At 45.9% G+C, this 16,894-nt stretch overlaps 1 protein-coding gene across 1 annotated transcript; it reads left to right on the top strand.

Annotated features, from left to right (window-relative positions):
• The first annotated feature begins 565 nt into the window (after positions 1-565).
• LOC115475064 (perforin-1-like) lies at positions 566-14,060 on the top strand. The gene is made up of 2 exons (XM_030210803.1): positions 566-1,101; positions 12,971-14,060. The coding sequence occupies exons 1-2, from the start codon at positions 566-568 to the stop codon at positions 14,058-14,060; spliced, it is 1,626 nt and encodes a 541-aa protein (XP_030066663.1).
• The last annotated feature ends 2,834 nt before the right edge of the window (positions 14,061-16,894 follow it).

Below are 16,894 nucleotides of genomic sequence, written 5' to 3'. Positions count from 1 at the left end.
CCAAATTGGCATCCTTGAGGTGTCATTCCTCAGTCCTGAGAAAGCACTGTATATAACAAAGATGACAACTTATTAGACTAACTTGTGAGAACCAAACAGAGCAATGTAAAGGCTTTTGTAACAGGCCTAGCTCTTGTAAGAGGCCTAGCATAGGAAGGAATATACAATATCTACATGTATAAAAGGGTTTTATGCACAGGAATGGTGCTTTTGAAAATTGTTCAACATATGCATGTCTACTGGGAAGGAGTTTCCAGGGGTGGGGTTGGGCCAGAAAATGTGCTTACATGCATACTGTTGCTATTCCAAAAGAATATGCATATAGGAAAAGTAGGTGAAATTTGTGCATTTACATTTCCTCACTCAGTTTTCAAAGGGAAATTTTTCTGTTTGAAAACTAATTTAAAGTGTCCACATACTTTACATATACACACTTTGAAAGTTGACCACTAAAAGATTTTGACATACAATCAATTTACATTGTCAGTAGAAATGTATTTCTTCTATTCTTCACAGAGCAACAAACTTTCCTCTCATCTCCTGCTTTTCCCTTTGTGCAGACATCATGCTGATTCTTCTTCAGTGGACTTTCTTCTTCTTTGCCTCCCAACTGTTCTTCCCAGTTGTCCATGGACAGTGTAGAGAGGCCACACTGGAAGAATGCTGGAGAACCAATACTATACCAGGGTATAACCTAGCAGGAGAAGGCTTTGATGTGACCACCCTGAAGAGGAAAGGTGCTTATATCATCTCTATGGACGATGTTGAGAACTCTGCCAATAGTACCTGCATCCTCTGCCGCAACCCACTGCTAGGTGGTCAGCGTCAGTGGCTGCCACAAGCTATAGGGGGCTGGCAGGTCTTCCCCAAGTGCTCTATCAATTTGGCCAGTGTCCTTTATGAGTCCAGCACGGACCTGGCTGAGGCCTTCAGTTCTAGCATCCAAAATGACTGGACTGTTGGTCTAGGAGTGAAGAAGAAGGTATCAATAAATGTTGTCGTGGCTGGAAGTCAATCCCAACTCTCCCAGTTTGCCATGAAGAAATCCACACAAGACAGGTTCAGTTTTGTGACTCAGGAAATAGTCTGCAAACAGTACAGGTAGGAAAAGCCATCCAATCTTGACTCCTGGCAAAATCTGCACAACTGTGCAATGCAGAGTTTTAGATTTTGTGCACAGAATGAATAGACCTTTGGCTGGGAGTGGAAGGAGGCAGTCTCTTTCTTGCCAGTACTGTTGTTTTCCCCCTTTGGTTTAGCAGCCCTTCCTTCAGAGGCAAACAATTAATTGGTCTGGTGGCAGTTTTCCCACTAGCTACCACCCCCCGGTGCTGCTAGGCTTCTCAAACCTGTGCTAGGGGACTCACAGTCAGACAGGTTTTGAAGATGTTCACAATGAATATGGATGAGATAAATTTTCATACAGTAGAGGCAGTGCATGCAGATCTATCTCAAATGAAATGCTTCAAAGACAATTCTTTATTAAAAAGAAGTACCCGACGTGGTACTTGCCACTTGCAATGAGAAATTTCTGTGGTCATGCTGTGCTAGCTTTGTACTGCTCAGCATTATCATAGCCAATTTGGGAAGTAGGGTTCTTAGCACTCCCATTTGTGTTTATACCCCAGAGGCAGCCCTGAGTGGGTGAAACGTGGACCATGTTGGGTACTTGCTTTTAATAAAGAATTGTCTTTGAAGTATTTTGGTTGGAGTCTACTTTCTTTTGCATCGGTTTGGTGCAGATCTGAATAGCCTCTCTGGGGCATGCAGATCTATCTCATGCATATTCAGTGTGGACATCCTAAAAACCCAAGTGGATGTGGAATCATCAGAACAGATCTAGGAAGCCCTATTCTATGATGTCCTCACTCCCTCTTCTCCTTCCCCTTCATGAACTGACTCACATTGACCACCAAACTGGGTTGCCAACTAGTCATTTTTTAAAAATAGAAGGCTGGTGATTGGCAAGACAGAAAACTGGTCAATGTAAGTCTTAACAGGGGCATAGCCAGACACCCAGTTTTGGGTGGGCCTGGGCCCAAGATGGGTGGGCAGAAGAACTCCGCCTTGTTCTACAAGTGATTTGGTCTCTCTCTCTCTCTCTCTCTTGCCTGCATGCCATATGGTCTCTCAAACATCCCCCCCCCCCCTTGCATACCTTTTAAATAGCAGATTTTCACAGGCAGCAACTAATACACACTGCTTATGTTGGCCCCACAGCCTTCCATCTGATGCAACTTTCTGTTTCTGCATAGGTGGGAATACATCAGAGGGAAGGCTGTGGGGCCGGTGTGAGCAGTACGTATCAGTCGCTGCTCACTGCAGGCGAAGATCTGCTATTTACAAGGTATGCAGGAGGGAGAATTGTTGGGAGTTTTCGGCTGGTGGGGCTTGGGGATCCCTGCCAGCCATAGGTGTGCTGCTACTAGATGGGCCTGAGCCCAAAGTGGGTGGGCCTGGGCCCACCATTGGCTACACCACTAAGTCTTACTGTTCTGCCTACTGCCATAGAGCTCTGGGGCAGCTCTCTGCTGCAACGGCACTCCTTCAATTTCCACCAGCTAAGGCATAATGGGTCCAAACCTAAAACAGCCACATAAACATTTAAAAGATATCCAGGGCCTGTCTTCAGAACATTTACCCTGACAGTAATGGTGGTCCAGCCATCTCTAATGTAGACTTCCTATACAGAAACATAGAAACATGATGGTAGATAAGGGCCAAATGGCCCATCCAGTTTGCCCTTCTTCAGTATCCACTAACTCCTCCTTTTCCTAAGGGATCATATGTGCCTGTCCCAAGCTTTCTTAAATTCTGACACAGTCTTCATCTCCACGACCTCCACCGGGAGGCCATTCCACACATCTACCACTCTTTCTGTGAAAGAATATTTTCTTAGATTCTTCCTATTTCCTCTATCTGTGGGAGCAGAACCGGGATTGCTATTAGGGCATATGCGCTAAAGACAAGCCCCATGTATCTTTTCAGTGTTAATGTGGCTGTTTCAGGTTTGCACCTGAGATGAGTCAGCTAATGGGAAAAGGAAATACTGGACTGGGGAGTGGGTGTTTTGAAAGGTCATGCTACTGAAATAGAGACATAGATGGGAGAGATGCTTGACTTCTATGTGTGTGGGGGGGTTAAGAGACAGGTGCTGGATATGATTGGGCTGCGGGACAGGGATTAAATACACAGAAGAGAGAGATGCTGGACCATCTGTAGAGGGGGGAGTAGAGACACAGATGGAGGATTCTGGACCACCTGCAGGGAGAAGGACATAAATTGGGGAGATGCTTTATCACCTGGGAATGGGGGATAGGGACACAGAAAAAGGATGTGGACCTACCTGGGCAGGGAGATCGAGAGGATGCTGGATGTGGGAGAAGAGGAATCAGGGAATGCTGGACATGGGGAGCTAGGAAGACAGAGGGAGGATGTTAGACTTAGGGAGATGTTAGGGAGATAGAAGGGATGCTGGACAGTCAGAGGAGACTAGAGAGACAGAAGGGATGCTAACTAGGAATGGATGGAGGGAAAGAGAGAGAAAGAGAGAAGGAGGAAGTGAGGGAGGAAGTGGTGTAGCGACCGGTGTCCCCAAGATTACTCCCTCACTGATGATGCAGTTGAGCCTCTTTACAGCAGGTGGTGTTAAACAGCCATCTCAGAGGCTGAGTCAGAGGGGTGGGGCTATGCCAGGATGGAGTAAAATGTCCTGAGTCAGTGTAGAGCAGGAGAGACTCCCAAGGACAGAGGTCTCCTGCAGAGGTCCTGAGGTAGTTGATCCTCACAAGGTGATCTGGCTTAGGCTATAGTACCTGGCAGAGTTCCAGAGAAGAAGGATGGCCCTAGCTCAGACCTTATATGCTGAATGAGAAGTCTGAAGCTTATGCTTGAAAGAATTCCAGGGTTGAGTGCTTGTAAGAAAGAAGACTGACAATGTAGACTCAGAATCCCTTGGTTGCTGAACTATGGTTGTGAGTAATGAAGACATTCTCCATGATATTCAGCCCACAGCGGTCAGCATTATTTTAAACACTGACCGTCACCGGCTGAATTAGCCCCCAATATTCAGTGCTGGGCCATGTTTGGGCAGTGGCACTAAATACTGGGGGCTAAATGTGGGCAGGCAGGCTGCCTGAGCCAGTGGTGTAGCTACAGGGGGACTAGGGGGCCTGAGCCCCCCCACATTGGATCCATGGCCCCTGGTTTGGCTGGTGGGGGTCCTCAACCCCTGCCAGCTGAAGCCTTTCTCCAGTGCTGTTCTCTGCGCATTGTCTGCCCTGCTTCCTCTCATGTCAGGTGCAGCTTGGTTTTAGTAAAATTGTCCCCCACTTTGGCCTCCAGATCCCCCAAACATTGAGGTCTGCTTATGCCCCTGGCCTGAGCTAATATGGGCCTGGCCAATAGTCAGCCAGGGCTACATAAGACAGTTATGTGGGTCCCGGCTGAATATCAGGCCAAGACCAGCATAACTTTAAAAATCATTCTAAAGTGCTATAATCACTCTCTGAGCCCCCCCTTCTTTCCCTCCCTCCCCCCAGCTCATACCATTTAAAACCCCTCGCAATGTTGCCCCCCACCAACCCCAGCACTCTAGGTCATTGGAAGTAGGAGCACATTTCCATCGCTCCTGCCTCTCGTGGCTGGCCTCACAAAATAGCTGCCACAACCTCTCATGGCAGCACCACTGTACTACAAGTATGGCGAACTGCTGCAAGAGGTTGTGGCAGTCATTTTGTGAGGCCGGCCACCAGGGGCAGGAGTGAGGGGGCTGTGCTCTTGCCCCCAATGACCCTCTGGACCACGCAGTCATTTTGTGAGGCCAGCCACCAGGGGCAGGAGTGAGGGGGCTGTGCTCTTGTCCCCAATGACCCTCTGGACCACTAGGGATTAGTAGATACACCCAAGGGGGGCCCTACCTAGAATGCTGGGGCAGGGTTAGGGATTGGTGTTGGAGGGAACAAAGTTGGAGATGGGTTTAAACTAGGGGGCTGAGGGAATAGTGGGAAGGAAGGAGGGGTGGCTGGGAGGGGCAGCACTTTATAAAGATTTTTAAAAGTTACGCGGGTGCCGGAACAATATTCAGTGCTGGTACCTGCAACATTAATTAGTGGCCTAAATTAGGACAGCTTTTAGAAAAGGAGGTGATGATACCCCTGTATAAGATTCTGGTGAGATCTCATTTAGAATATTGTGTGCAATTCTGGAGACCACACCTTCAAAAAGATATAACCAGGATGGAATCAGTCCAGAGGGTGGCTACTAAAATGGTCAGTGGTCTTTGTAATATAGTGTATGAGGACAGACTTAAAGATCTCAATATGTATATTTTGGAAGAAAGCAGGAGAGGGGGGATATGATAGAGATGTTTAAATTCCTATGTAGCATAAATGCACAGGAGATGAGTCTCTCAATTGAAAGGAAGCTCTGGAATGAGAGGGCATAGGATGAAGGTGAAAGGGGATAGATTCAGACGTAACCTGAGAAAATACTTCTTCACAGAAAAGGTGGTAGATTCGTGGAACAGCCTCCTAACAATCCAGTTTGTCATCTGGTTAGTGGTCTGAATATGGTTGGTAACCTGCTACCTCCAGCTCTGCCCAAACTCCTTCCACGGACTGCCTGGATATAGCCAAGGTGGTCAGAAGACATAGTGGCAATTTCCAGTTAGTGCAGTTGAATATCCCTGTTGCTAGCACGTATCTAGTTAGTAGTAGCTGCTAACTGAATAACTAGAATATAATATTAGCTCCAAAGATTTTATGAGACCTAGTAGTACTTAATCATTTAAAATATGCTCTAGATTGTAGACGACCCATTATCTTGAGACATCAAAGTAGCATACCATAAGACATCTATCAGTTAACCAGCTGAAGATAACCCATAAGACACTTGACTCATGGTACTGATTTGCTATGAATAAAACACTTATTAATAAGCCAAAACAAGGTGTTATTTCCTATACAATTAAATATGTATGCAAACCCGGTGCTTTAATCCTAAACACAATTAAGGTACTGAACATGTATTCTGTCTCATGGACCTTGGTAGCAACTCATTTTGCACAGAGACATAGCTCTATGATTTGCTGAACTCCTCATCGATCCAATAATCTTTTATATATTTCAATGTATTTACATATTTATTATCTTGCATCAAAAAATCTTGTAAACATTTTTTTTGCCATAGGACCAAAGTCCTGATGCAGCAGTGGTGAAACATGGGCCATGTTTGCTGGGGTCCTTATAGAGGTTTGTAATATCATAAAAGACCCCAGCAAACATGGGCCATGTTTCACCACTGCTGCATCAGGACTTCGGTCCTATGGCAAAACATACAATTAAAAACTAATATGTAACATCCCAACAATAATTACAATATAAATAGTACCTTAATTGCTGAAATGTCTTTGTGCCAAAGTGTTTCCCTTGCACTGACCCATTCAAAATGGTGCCCTATGTTGAACGCCACCCTTTTAAATCTATCACATGACCCATCTACCAATCGCTGGCAGAGTTTTACAACAAAGATAGCCAATCCACTTCTAGGTTCAATTCCCTAGGGTAAATGGTATCTAAATCAAAAATCTAGCACTGTTCTTTTAGATTTAAGAGAAACTCTATGTTCCCTCCCTCCCAACCCATTTCAATTTATATTATGACCCTTTTGAACCCAGTGGGACACCATAGGGGCATTAACCACTTTGAGGTGAATTTTCGAAAGAGAAGGGCGCCCATCTTCTGACACAAATCGGCATAAACAAAAGCCGATTTTGGGCGCCCTCAACTGCAGTCCATCGTAGGGATGACCAAAGTTCCCGGGGCCATGTCAGCAGTGTAGCGAAGGTGGGACAAAAGTGTGCTGGGGTGTGCTTAAGAGATGGGCGTCCTCGGATGATAATGGAAAAAGAAGGGCATCCCTGACGAGCATTTGGCTGACTTTACTTGGTCCCTTTTTTTCATGACCAAGCCTCCAAAAGGTGCCTGAACTGACCAGATGACCACCGGAGGGAATTGGGGATAACTTCCCCTTACTCCCCCAGTGGTCACTAACCCCCTCCCACCCTCAAAAAAACAACTTTAAAAACTTTTTTTGCCAGCCTCTATGCCAGCCTCAAATGTCACACTCTGGTTCATTGCAGCAGTGTGCAGGTCCCTGGAGCAGTTTTAGTGGGTGCAGTGCACCTCAGGCAGGTGAACCCAGGCCCATCCCCCCTACCTGTTACACTTGTGGTGGGAAATGTTGAGCTCTCCAAACCCCCCCCAAACCCACTGTACCTACATGTAGGTGCCCCCTTCACCCCTTAGGGCTATGGTAGTGGTGTACAGTTGTGGGGGAGTAGGATTTGGGGGGGATTGGGGGGCTCAGCACCCAATGTAAGGGAGCTATGGACTTGGGAGCAATTTGTGAAGTCCACTGCAGCGCCACCCTAGAGTGCCCGGTTGGTGTCCTGGCATGTGAGGGGGACCAGTGCACTAAGAATGCTGGCTCCTCCCACAACCAAATGCCTTGGATTTGGTCATTTTTTAGATGGGTGATGTCGGTTTCCATTATCAGCAAAAACCGAGGTTGCCCATCTCTAAGGTCGGCGATCTCAGCATTTAGGTTGACCATCTCTAAGGTCGACCTAAATGTTGAGATTTGGGCGCCCCCAACCGTATTATCGAAATGAAGATGGGCGCCCATCTCGTTTTGATAATACAGTTGGCCCCGCCCCTTTGCGGCGCCGTTTTGACAGGTGGGCGCCCTTAGAGATGGGCATCCCCGTTCGAAAATGCCCCTCCACATGTACTAAATGAGACTTATACTCACTGAGTCTCAACTTAATCAGTCTACTTCATCTACCAATATGTAATAAATTACAAGGACATAAAATTGCATAGATGATATTAGACAAATCACAAGTGGCGTTGGACCTAGACTCAATAGTTCTACCATAATAAAGTAAATGTCAAACCAACTCTTCTATCATAGTATCACACCATTGACAATTGCCATATTTCTGATGTCTGTCAATGTTTAAATGCAAATTGAAATCTATATGTGTGTATGACAGAACATCCCTCAAAGATCGCCCCGCTGATAAGCAATTAAAGGGCCCTCTTGGAAGCACTGATGTAATGATAAAACATCCCCTTGTTTAAAGATCAAAGCTACCACCAAGAATACATGGGACATAAAGGGAAATGCTGCTACCAATCTATCCCTACTGTCATTATTTCTATAATGGAGGAGAGCTTCACACTGAGCAAATTTTGCTCTCAAATAAGCTTGTTTAATAACTGACTTAGGATAACCCCTCTGTATGAATCTATTAAATAATTCTGTAGCATGATGTTCAAGATCTATCATTGATGTACAAATACAACATCAATTCTTAAGAATTTAAGAATTGACTAATAGGTAAACTCAATTTTAATTTATATGGATGAAAACTCCTATAATGAAGAAATCTATGTATAGCTACCTCTTTCCTATATATAAAAATGGTGTGTATATCTTATCCTTCTTTGTATATACGTACATCCAAAAAATCCAACTGTTCTTTACTTGATGTTAAAGTAAACTGTAAATGAGGAGTTAAATTATTTGTCCATCCTAAGAATTGATTTAACTGCTCATTACCTCCTTCCCAAATGAAAAAGATGTCATCTAAAAATCTCTTCCAAAACAGAATAAATTTGTACCAATGGGAGGGATAGATATATTTATCCTCAAACGCTGACACATATAAAGTAGCAACAGAAGGAGCCAATGAAGCTTCCATAGCTACCCCCATTGCTGCTCATAGAAATCACCCTGGAACCAAAAGTAATCGCATGTGCTGTCCAATTTTGCTAATTCCATCAAAAATGCTGTAGGAATTCTCTGAGTCCCATCTTGTTTACCTAAATTTAAACAAATGATATTCAAAGCTTTGCCCTGTGATTAGAAGCATACTTTAAACATCAGCGGTAATGGTATAATATTACTTCTAAGGATAGAGAGGAGTTGTATAAGTTGAGAGACAATAGAAAAATTATGATTTTGAAAGAGGAAGGGGGGGGGGGGGGAATGTACAATTTAACATCTAAAGAGACAAATATTGACCCTGTTTGTAACTGCATCCCCTGAAGATTATTTAGAAATTGTGTGGTATCTGGTATATATGAAGCCACTTGAGAGCTGCAGGTTTCAAAAAACATTTCCACAAACAGAATTTCTTAGGGATACAGTTGGGCAGACTGGGGAGCCACCACACTCTTATATCTTTTAGGTACAAAGTAAATTCTTGGAGTTCGCCGATGTTTCTCACCTAAGAATGCCATTTCTTTACAAGTAAATATGTTAGACAAAAACACCTTACCCAGCCAAGGAGTGGCCTAGTGGTTAGGGTGGTGGACTTTGGTCCTGAGGAACTGAGTGCAATTCCCACTTCAGGCACAGGCAGCTCCTTGTGACTCTGGGCAAGTCACTTAACCCTCCATTGCCCCATGTAAGCCACATTGAGCCTGCCATGAGTGGGAAAGCACGTGGTACAAATGTAACAAAAAAAAAAGATAACATTAGATCTTGAAGTTGCTATTGCATCCAGCTGACAACTTCTATTGGCTAAAACCCTCAACGTCTCTTTGCCACACTGAACTCTCTCCTCAAGGTGCCTTCTCCTCCAACTCCCCCTTCACTTTCCCCCCAGACTCTGGCTGAATACTTTCATGATAAGGTTCAAAAGATTAAACTTGAATTCACAACCAGACCACCTCCTTCCCTCGGTCCACCCTTCCAACCCCTGCCTCCTTTTCTGATGTCACTGAAGACTATACAACTTCTTTCCTCCTCAAAACTAACCATCTGCTCCACCGACCCCATTCCCACTCATCTACTCGGCACTATCTCTCCCACTGTCACCCCTTTTATCTATCATATCATCAATCTTTCACTCTCCACTGCGACTGTTCCCGACGCCTTCAAACATGCCGTAGTCACACCACTCCTCAAAAAACCTTCATTGGACCCTACCACTCCTTCCAACTATTGTCCCATCTCCCTCCTCCCTTTCCTTTTCAAGATACTCGAACGTGCTGTTCACTGTCGTTGCCTTAACTTTCTTTCATCAAGTGATTCTGGATCCACTTCAATCTGGCTTTTGCCCCCTTCATTCAACTGAAACAGCGCTTACTAAAGTCTCCAATGACCTGTTCCTGGCCAAATCCAAAGGCCTCTATTCTATCCTCATCCTTCTCGATCTATCTGCTGCTTTTGACACTGTCGATCACAGCCTACTCCTTGGCATGCTGTCCTTACTTGGATTTCAGGGCTCTGCTCTTTCCTGGTTTTCTTCCTATCTCTCACAGCGTACTTTTAATGTATACTGTGGTGGATCCTCCTCTTCCTCTATCCCACTGTCAGTTGGCGTACCTCAGGGATCCGTCCTGGGACCTCTCCTTTTCTCCATCTATACTTTTTCCCTCGGTTCTCTGATCTCTTCCCATGGTTTTCAGTATCATCTCTACGCTGACGACTCCCAGATCTACCTCTCCATGCCAGAAATCTCAGCAGGAATCCAGGCTAAGGTATCAGCCTGCCTGTCTGACATCACTGCCTGGATGTCTCACAGTCACCTAAAACTTAATATGACCAAGACTGAGCTTCTTATCTTTCCACCTAAATCAACCTCTCCCCTTCCCCCATTCTCTATTCCTGTGGATAACACTCTCATCCTTCCTGTCTCATCTGCTTGTAACCTTGGGGTCATCTTTGACTCCTCCCTCTCCTTCTCTGCACATATTCAGCAGACTGCTAAAACCTGTAGTTTCTTTCTCTATAATCTCGCCAAAATTCACCCTTTCCTTTCTGAGCACGCTACCAGAACCCTCATCCACACTCTCATCACCTCTCGCCTAGACTACTGCAACTTGCTTCTCACAGGTCTCCTACTTAGCCACCTCTCTCCTCTTCAATCTGTTCAAAATTCTGCTGCACGACTAATATTCTGCCAAAGTCGCTATGCTCATTTTAGCCCTCTCCTCAAGTCACTTCACTGGCTCCCTATCCGTTTCCAAATACAGTTCAAACTCCTCTTGTTAACCTATAAGTGCATTCACTCTGCAGCCCCTCAGTACCTCTCCACTCTCATCTCTCCCTACACTCCTCCCTGGGCACTCCCGCTCACTAGCTAAATCTCTCTTAACTGCACCCTTCTCCTCCACCGCTAACTCCAGACTCCATTCCTTCTATCTCGCCACACCATATGCCTGGAATAGACTTCCTGAGCCGATACGTCAGGCTCCATCTCTGGCCACCTTCAAATCCAGACTAAAAGCCCACCTTTTTGATACTGCTTTTAACTCCTAACTTTTTCACTGTCATAACTCCTATCTTATCTTCCTCACTTTAAATAGTCCCTTAGCCCTGTGTGTCCTGTCTGTCTGTCCTGATCCTCATCCCTTATTTGTCCTGTCCGTCTGTCCTAATTAGATTGTAAACTCTCTCGAGCAGAGACTGTCTCTTCATGTTTAATTGTAAAGCACTGCGTACATCTGGTGGCGCTATAGAAATGATAAATAGTAGTAGTAGTAGTAGTAGTAGTTGCTGGGTAGGATCAGCCTATAATTTACAATATACATATTCATCTCCCAATTGTATCCTAATTTCCAGCAAATATGATTCTGTGGTTTGTACAGTCATGGCTCCCCCCTTATCTGCTTTCAAAATCATAATTTGTCTATTGAGACTGAACTTATTCAACTCATCTCTATCTTTAGAAGTAATATTATACCATGACCTCTGATGTATAAAGTCTGCTTCTAATTTTGTTAAATCACTTAAAACCAAACTTTGGAAAACCGTAACACTGGGACCGGGACATCAGAGGGTACCCAAGTAAATTTGACTTTCACAACTGAAACATCTCTCATTTCTTCCACACCTTCAAAGTGTTTATGCAAATGTAATTTGTGAAAGAAACAACACAGCACTAAGCGGACTTTTAAAGTATCATATTTAACAGTCAGGACAAAAATTAAACCCAATTGCAAAAGCAGTAGTTGGTGACCAGACAAGTCCGTATCTCCCAACTGAATTACTGATGATCTTGACCACATCTCTTTCTGGTCCGGGGGCTCTGTTTTTGGTCCTGGAACCCCTCTTTCCTGGCACCCCATCCATGATTTGTTCCTCCCTGATTGGGTAAAAAAACATGGTTATGTGTAGATCCTGCTCTCTCATCTTCCTTCTCATTGGAATCAGAGTCTCCTGATGACTGTATGAAGGCTTTCTGACAGTCATTTCTTCATGACCTGTCCTTACTGGTCCATACATATACATTGTTCGATTGATAGTCCCTCTCAAATGAACAGCACTGGATTTATGATTTAGATATCATTTACCCTAGGGGACGGAACCTAGAAATGGATTGGCTATCTCTGTTGTGAAACTCCGCCGGCGATTGGTAAATTTAAAAGGATAGCATTTGACATAGGGCACCATTTTGAATGGATCAGTGCAAAGGAAACTTTTGGCACAAATATTTTCAGCAGTTATTAAAGTACTGTTTGTATTGTAATTATTTTTTACAAGAAGTTGGGATGTTACATATTAGTTTTTAATTGTAAGTTTTGCCATAGGACCAAAGTCCTGATGCAGCAGTGGCAAAACATGGCCCATGTTTGCTGGGGTCCATATAGTGGCTTGTAATATCATAAAGATGTGATCTATTTTAAAAAGAGTTTTTGATACTAGATGATAAATACATGAATACATTAAAAAATATAAAAGATTATTTGACAACTGATGAGTTCTCAATGTGAAACAAGTTGCTACTGAGGTCTGTGAGATAGAATACATGTTCAGCACCTTAATTGTGTTTAGGAATAAAGTGCTGGGTGGGTTTGGTTATATATTTAGTAGTGCATCACCCCCACTTTTGGTAAATTTGGACTTTAAGTTGTTTCCTATACTATGACACACCACTTTTCTCTCTCTGTTGCAGGTATCATATAAGAGATCATCCAACCTTGAAACCTCAATTTGTAGAGCGACTGAGATCCCTCCCTACAATCTATAATAACCAAACACGCACCCGATATGACTCACTGATTAATATCTATGGCACCCATTACATACAGCAGGTGGAGCTAGGGGGACGAGTCCGTGCAGTCACAGCCCTTCGGACCTGTGAGATCTCCTTGGACCAGCTGTCTGACCATGAAGTCAAGGAATGCCTTGGGATGGAGGCTTCCATCAATCTCTTTGGGTTATCCAGCACATCTGCATCTCAACGATGTAACACAATCAAACAGAATGTCCTGTCCAAGAGGAATTTCTCTGCCAGATTTTCTGACAGGAGAATAGAGGTGGTTGGGGGTGACATCAGTCTGCACACAGACCTGTTTTTCTCCAGTTCCAAGACACAGGAATCTTTCAGGTTCTGGGCCAGCAATTTAAGCAGTCTACCTGACGTCATCTCATATTCCCTGGTGCCACTTCATGAGCTAATTCCTGACACTGAGCCCACCAGGAAGCACCTCCAGAGAGCCATCACTGACTACATCTTGAAGAGGGCTGTGGCCCAGCAGTGCCTGCGCTGCCCAACTGGAGGATGGTTTAGCCAGCATACCAGGTGCAAATGTAAATGTCAACCAACTAGCCAAAGTACTAGCAGCTGTTGTTCCAGAAGAAGAGGACTATCCAGCTTCTCTGTGACCATCCACCGATCAGAAGGCCTTAAGGGTGATCCATGGCCAAACCCCTCTGACGGCTATGTTAAGGTATTTATTGGTGCCAAGATGCGACGGACCAGAACTATCATGAACCAGAACAACCCTAGATGGAATGAAAAGCTGGACTTTGGAGAGCTGTTGCTGACTCCACAGCTGCAGCTGAGGGTGGAAGTCTGGGATAAGGACATAAAATGGGATGACCTGCTAGGCAGTTGCTGGAGGTCTATTTTTGCAACAGCTAGGGACAGGGAGGAACGGTGCTATTTCCGTCACGGTAATATTTACTTTAGCTTTAAGGCCACATGCAGCCATCAGCTCTCTGGTCCCTACTGCAGGGACTATACCCCTCCCAGGAATTGAGGAGACATGATCAAGCCTGTGAGATCAACTGTAGCCAAAATATGTGAGGAAAAAGCCTATGGTTGAGAATCACCCCTAAGTCATTAGGGAAAAGGTTGAACTAGTCTTGAAAAGACAGTAACAAAGTTGTCAATATTCAAAGCGATTTAAGCAGGCAGGAGCCTCTCCTGCCTACTTAAATCACATCCCGCTGCCTAAGTGGGGATATTCAGTGGCACTTAGCTGGAGAGTGCCACTAAATATCCTCACAGACTGCCCAAACAAAAAGTGCACAGGGCAGGGGCAGTACTGGGGGAGAAGCAGGGGTGTGCTGGTAAATTTTTAACAACAGGCTCTCTCTCCAGGCATAGCCGGCCCTGAAATTCTTTTTTTTTTTTGGGGGGGGGGGGGGGGAATACATGCCTCTCTCTCCCCTCCCTTGTGCAGGCACGCTAGGCATACGTTTGCCAAGCCCCACCATCCAATAAATGGACTGCCACCATTCTCTGCTGCTTGTTTCTGGCTCTGAGCAGCATGATGGAACCTTCTTGTGCTTGCATGAAAAGTCCCAGCCTGATGCTCAGAGTCAGAAACAAGGAGCAGGGAGCAGCAGCAGTCTATTTACTTGGCTGGTGGGGCCAGCATCACTGACAGCAAAGTAAAAGAGAATTCAGGAGGGGGCCCAAGCCCACATTTTGGGAGTCAGTTGTTAAAGTAGCCATGGGGAGGCCTACTTTAACAACCGGCTCCCAAAATTCTTAAAAACTTAACGGCTCTCGCGAGCCCATGAGAGCCTGCTCCAGCACACCACTGGGGAGAAGCCCGATGTTATGCAGCTGCTGGCACTATTCAGTGCCAGCACCCGCATAGCTAAGCGGCTTAAATTAGGACAGCTCAAAAGCTGTCCTAAATAAGGCTGCTTAGCTATGTGGTTGCCAGCACTGAAAATTACTAGTACCTGCATAACTTTAAAAAAAACCTGGAGCCCCCTCCCAGCCCCTGACAGTGCCCCCTCCTTCCCTCTCCCTCCCCAAGCTCACATGAGAAAGGTCTCCACCCCCAACCTGGAGCCTCCTGTCACGATTGTGCCCATGTTTCAGGCTCTCATGCATCTCGCCACCTGGTGTTTAGACCTGGTGGCTATGATTGACTGTCTGTTTGCTGTTTCCCATGTTCCAGAAGTCGTGCCGGTCCGGGTTTTCCAGCCTTCCAGACTGGCTTGGGATTTTTGGAACTAAGCAGTACCCTTACCTGGTGAACTCCCTTGTGTGTTGCCTTTATTAACCACCTGGGAACTTTCAGACTTTGCCTTGGCAACAGAGGTCTTCAGTTGTGTTCTTGTCCTTGTTGGTCTGTTGCGGTTCCTGCCCTGATAGCTTGCTTTGCCTGCAGTGGCGTAGGAATGGAGGGCAGTGGGGCTAGGGTTACCATATGGCTCCAGAAAAAGGAGGACGGATTGAGTCCTCCTTTTTCTGGAGCCTTATGGTAACCCTAAGTGGGGCGGTCCGCCCTGGGTGCACGCCACTGGGAGGGTATCAGCTCCGCTGGTTCCCTGCTCTCTCTGCCCCAGTACAGGTTACTTCCTGTTCCGGGGCAGAGAGAGCAGGGAACCAGCGGGGCCCTCCTGCCCGCCCCCTTTCCTACGCCAGTGGTAAGAATGCGCTCGGGGGGGGGGTGCGTACGCCGTGCTGCACCCGGGTGGTGGTGCGCAGCAGCGAACCGCCCCGGGTGTCAGCCGCCCTCGCTATGGCACTGTTTGCCTGTCTTTGACCCTGCTGGTTTCCTGGTTTATTCTACTGTCTGCTGCCTGCCCAAGACTCTGCTTGTTTCCTGGTTTATTCTACTGATTGCCGCTGCCTTTAACCCTGCTGGTTTCCTGGTTTATCCTACTGTCTGCTGCCTGCCCAAGACTCTGCTTGTTTCCTGGTTTATTCTACTGATTGCCGCTGCCTTTGACCCTGCTGGTTTCCTGGTTTATTCTACTGTCTGCTGCCTGCCCAAGACTCTGCTTGTTTCCTGGTTTACTACTGATTGCCGCCAGCCTATTGACTCTGTTGGGTTCCTGGTTTCCCTTCTGCTTTGCTGCCTGCCAGTAAGACTCTGCTTGATTCATGGACTAGTCTCCTGCTTCTGCTTAGTGCTTCTGTTCCAATCCAGCTGCTCCAGTCCGGCCTGTGCCCGTGTGTCTGTGGTCTGCCTTGCCTCCTGTTTGGGTGATTTGCCTGCCGCTGCTGCTCCTCGGCAGTGGCCCAAGGGCTCACTTTTCCTCACCAGCATGACAGATTGCCAAGGCCATGAGCTCGGCAAGATTACCCTTCCAGCTGGGGTTCCAGCCTCTGACTTGGTTTCCTATTGGCAGTCCAATTCCCAGCCTGGGTGCAGCCTCTAGTTCCAGTTCGGATTCCAGTTTCAATTTAATGTTTGCTCTTAACTCTTATATGACACTCCATGATTACCGTGATAAACTTTTGTCTGATCCAGCCCTGAAGAATACTCCTGAAGCTGCAGCGGAGAGAAGGCATGTCTCGTGGCTTGGGTTCGTTGATAACCCAGTTTCTGCTATTGATCATTCTACCCAGCTCTACTATTATCACCTCAGACTTTCCTTTGATCCAGCCCTGTGGGATACTCCTGAAGCCAACGCTGAGAGAAGGCGTTTTAGGAGTCCCGAGTGCATGGCTTTCCTACAGTCCTTTTGCAGTTCCATCCAAGATGCTGAGTCCGGATCAAGTTGCAGTTCCAGCCAAGATGCTGAGTCTGGATTGAGTTTCAGTTCCAGCCAAGATGCTGAGTCCGGATCGAGTTGTAGTTCCGGCCAAGATGCTGAGTCCGGATCGAGTTCCAACCAAGATGCT

The sequence above is a fragment of the Microcaecilia unicolor genome, chromosome 7 (assembly GCF_901765095.1).
Source record: "Microcaecilia unicolor chromosome 7, aMicUni1.1, whole genome shotgun sequence".
Taxonomy (NCBI): Eukaryota; Metazoa; Chordata; class Amphibia; order Gymnophiona; family Siphonopidae; genus Microcaecilia; species Microcaecilia unicolor.
Note: the sequence above shows the minus strand (reverse complement) of the source record. Positions and strands in the feature narration are given on the sequence as shown.

Excerpts from the sequence above, each read along its gene's own strand:
- LOC115475064 (XM_030210803.1), top strand. The coding sequence starts at position 566 with ATGCTGATTCTTCTTCAGTGGACTTTCTTCTTCTTTGCCTCCCAACTG. Across the intron at positions 1,102-12,970 it reads ATAGTCTGCAAACAGTACAG|GTATCATATAAGAGATCATC; the intron begins GTAGGAAAAGCC and ends TCTCTGTTGCAG.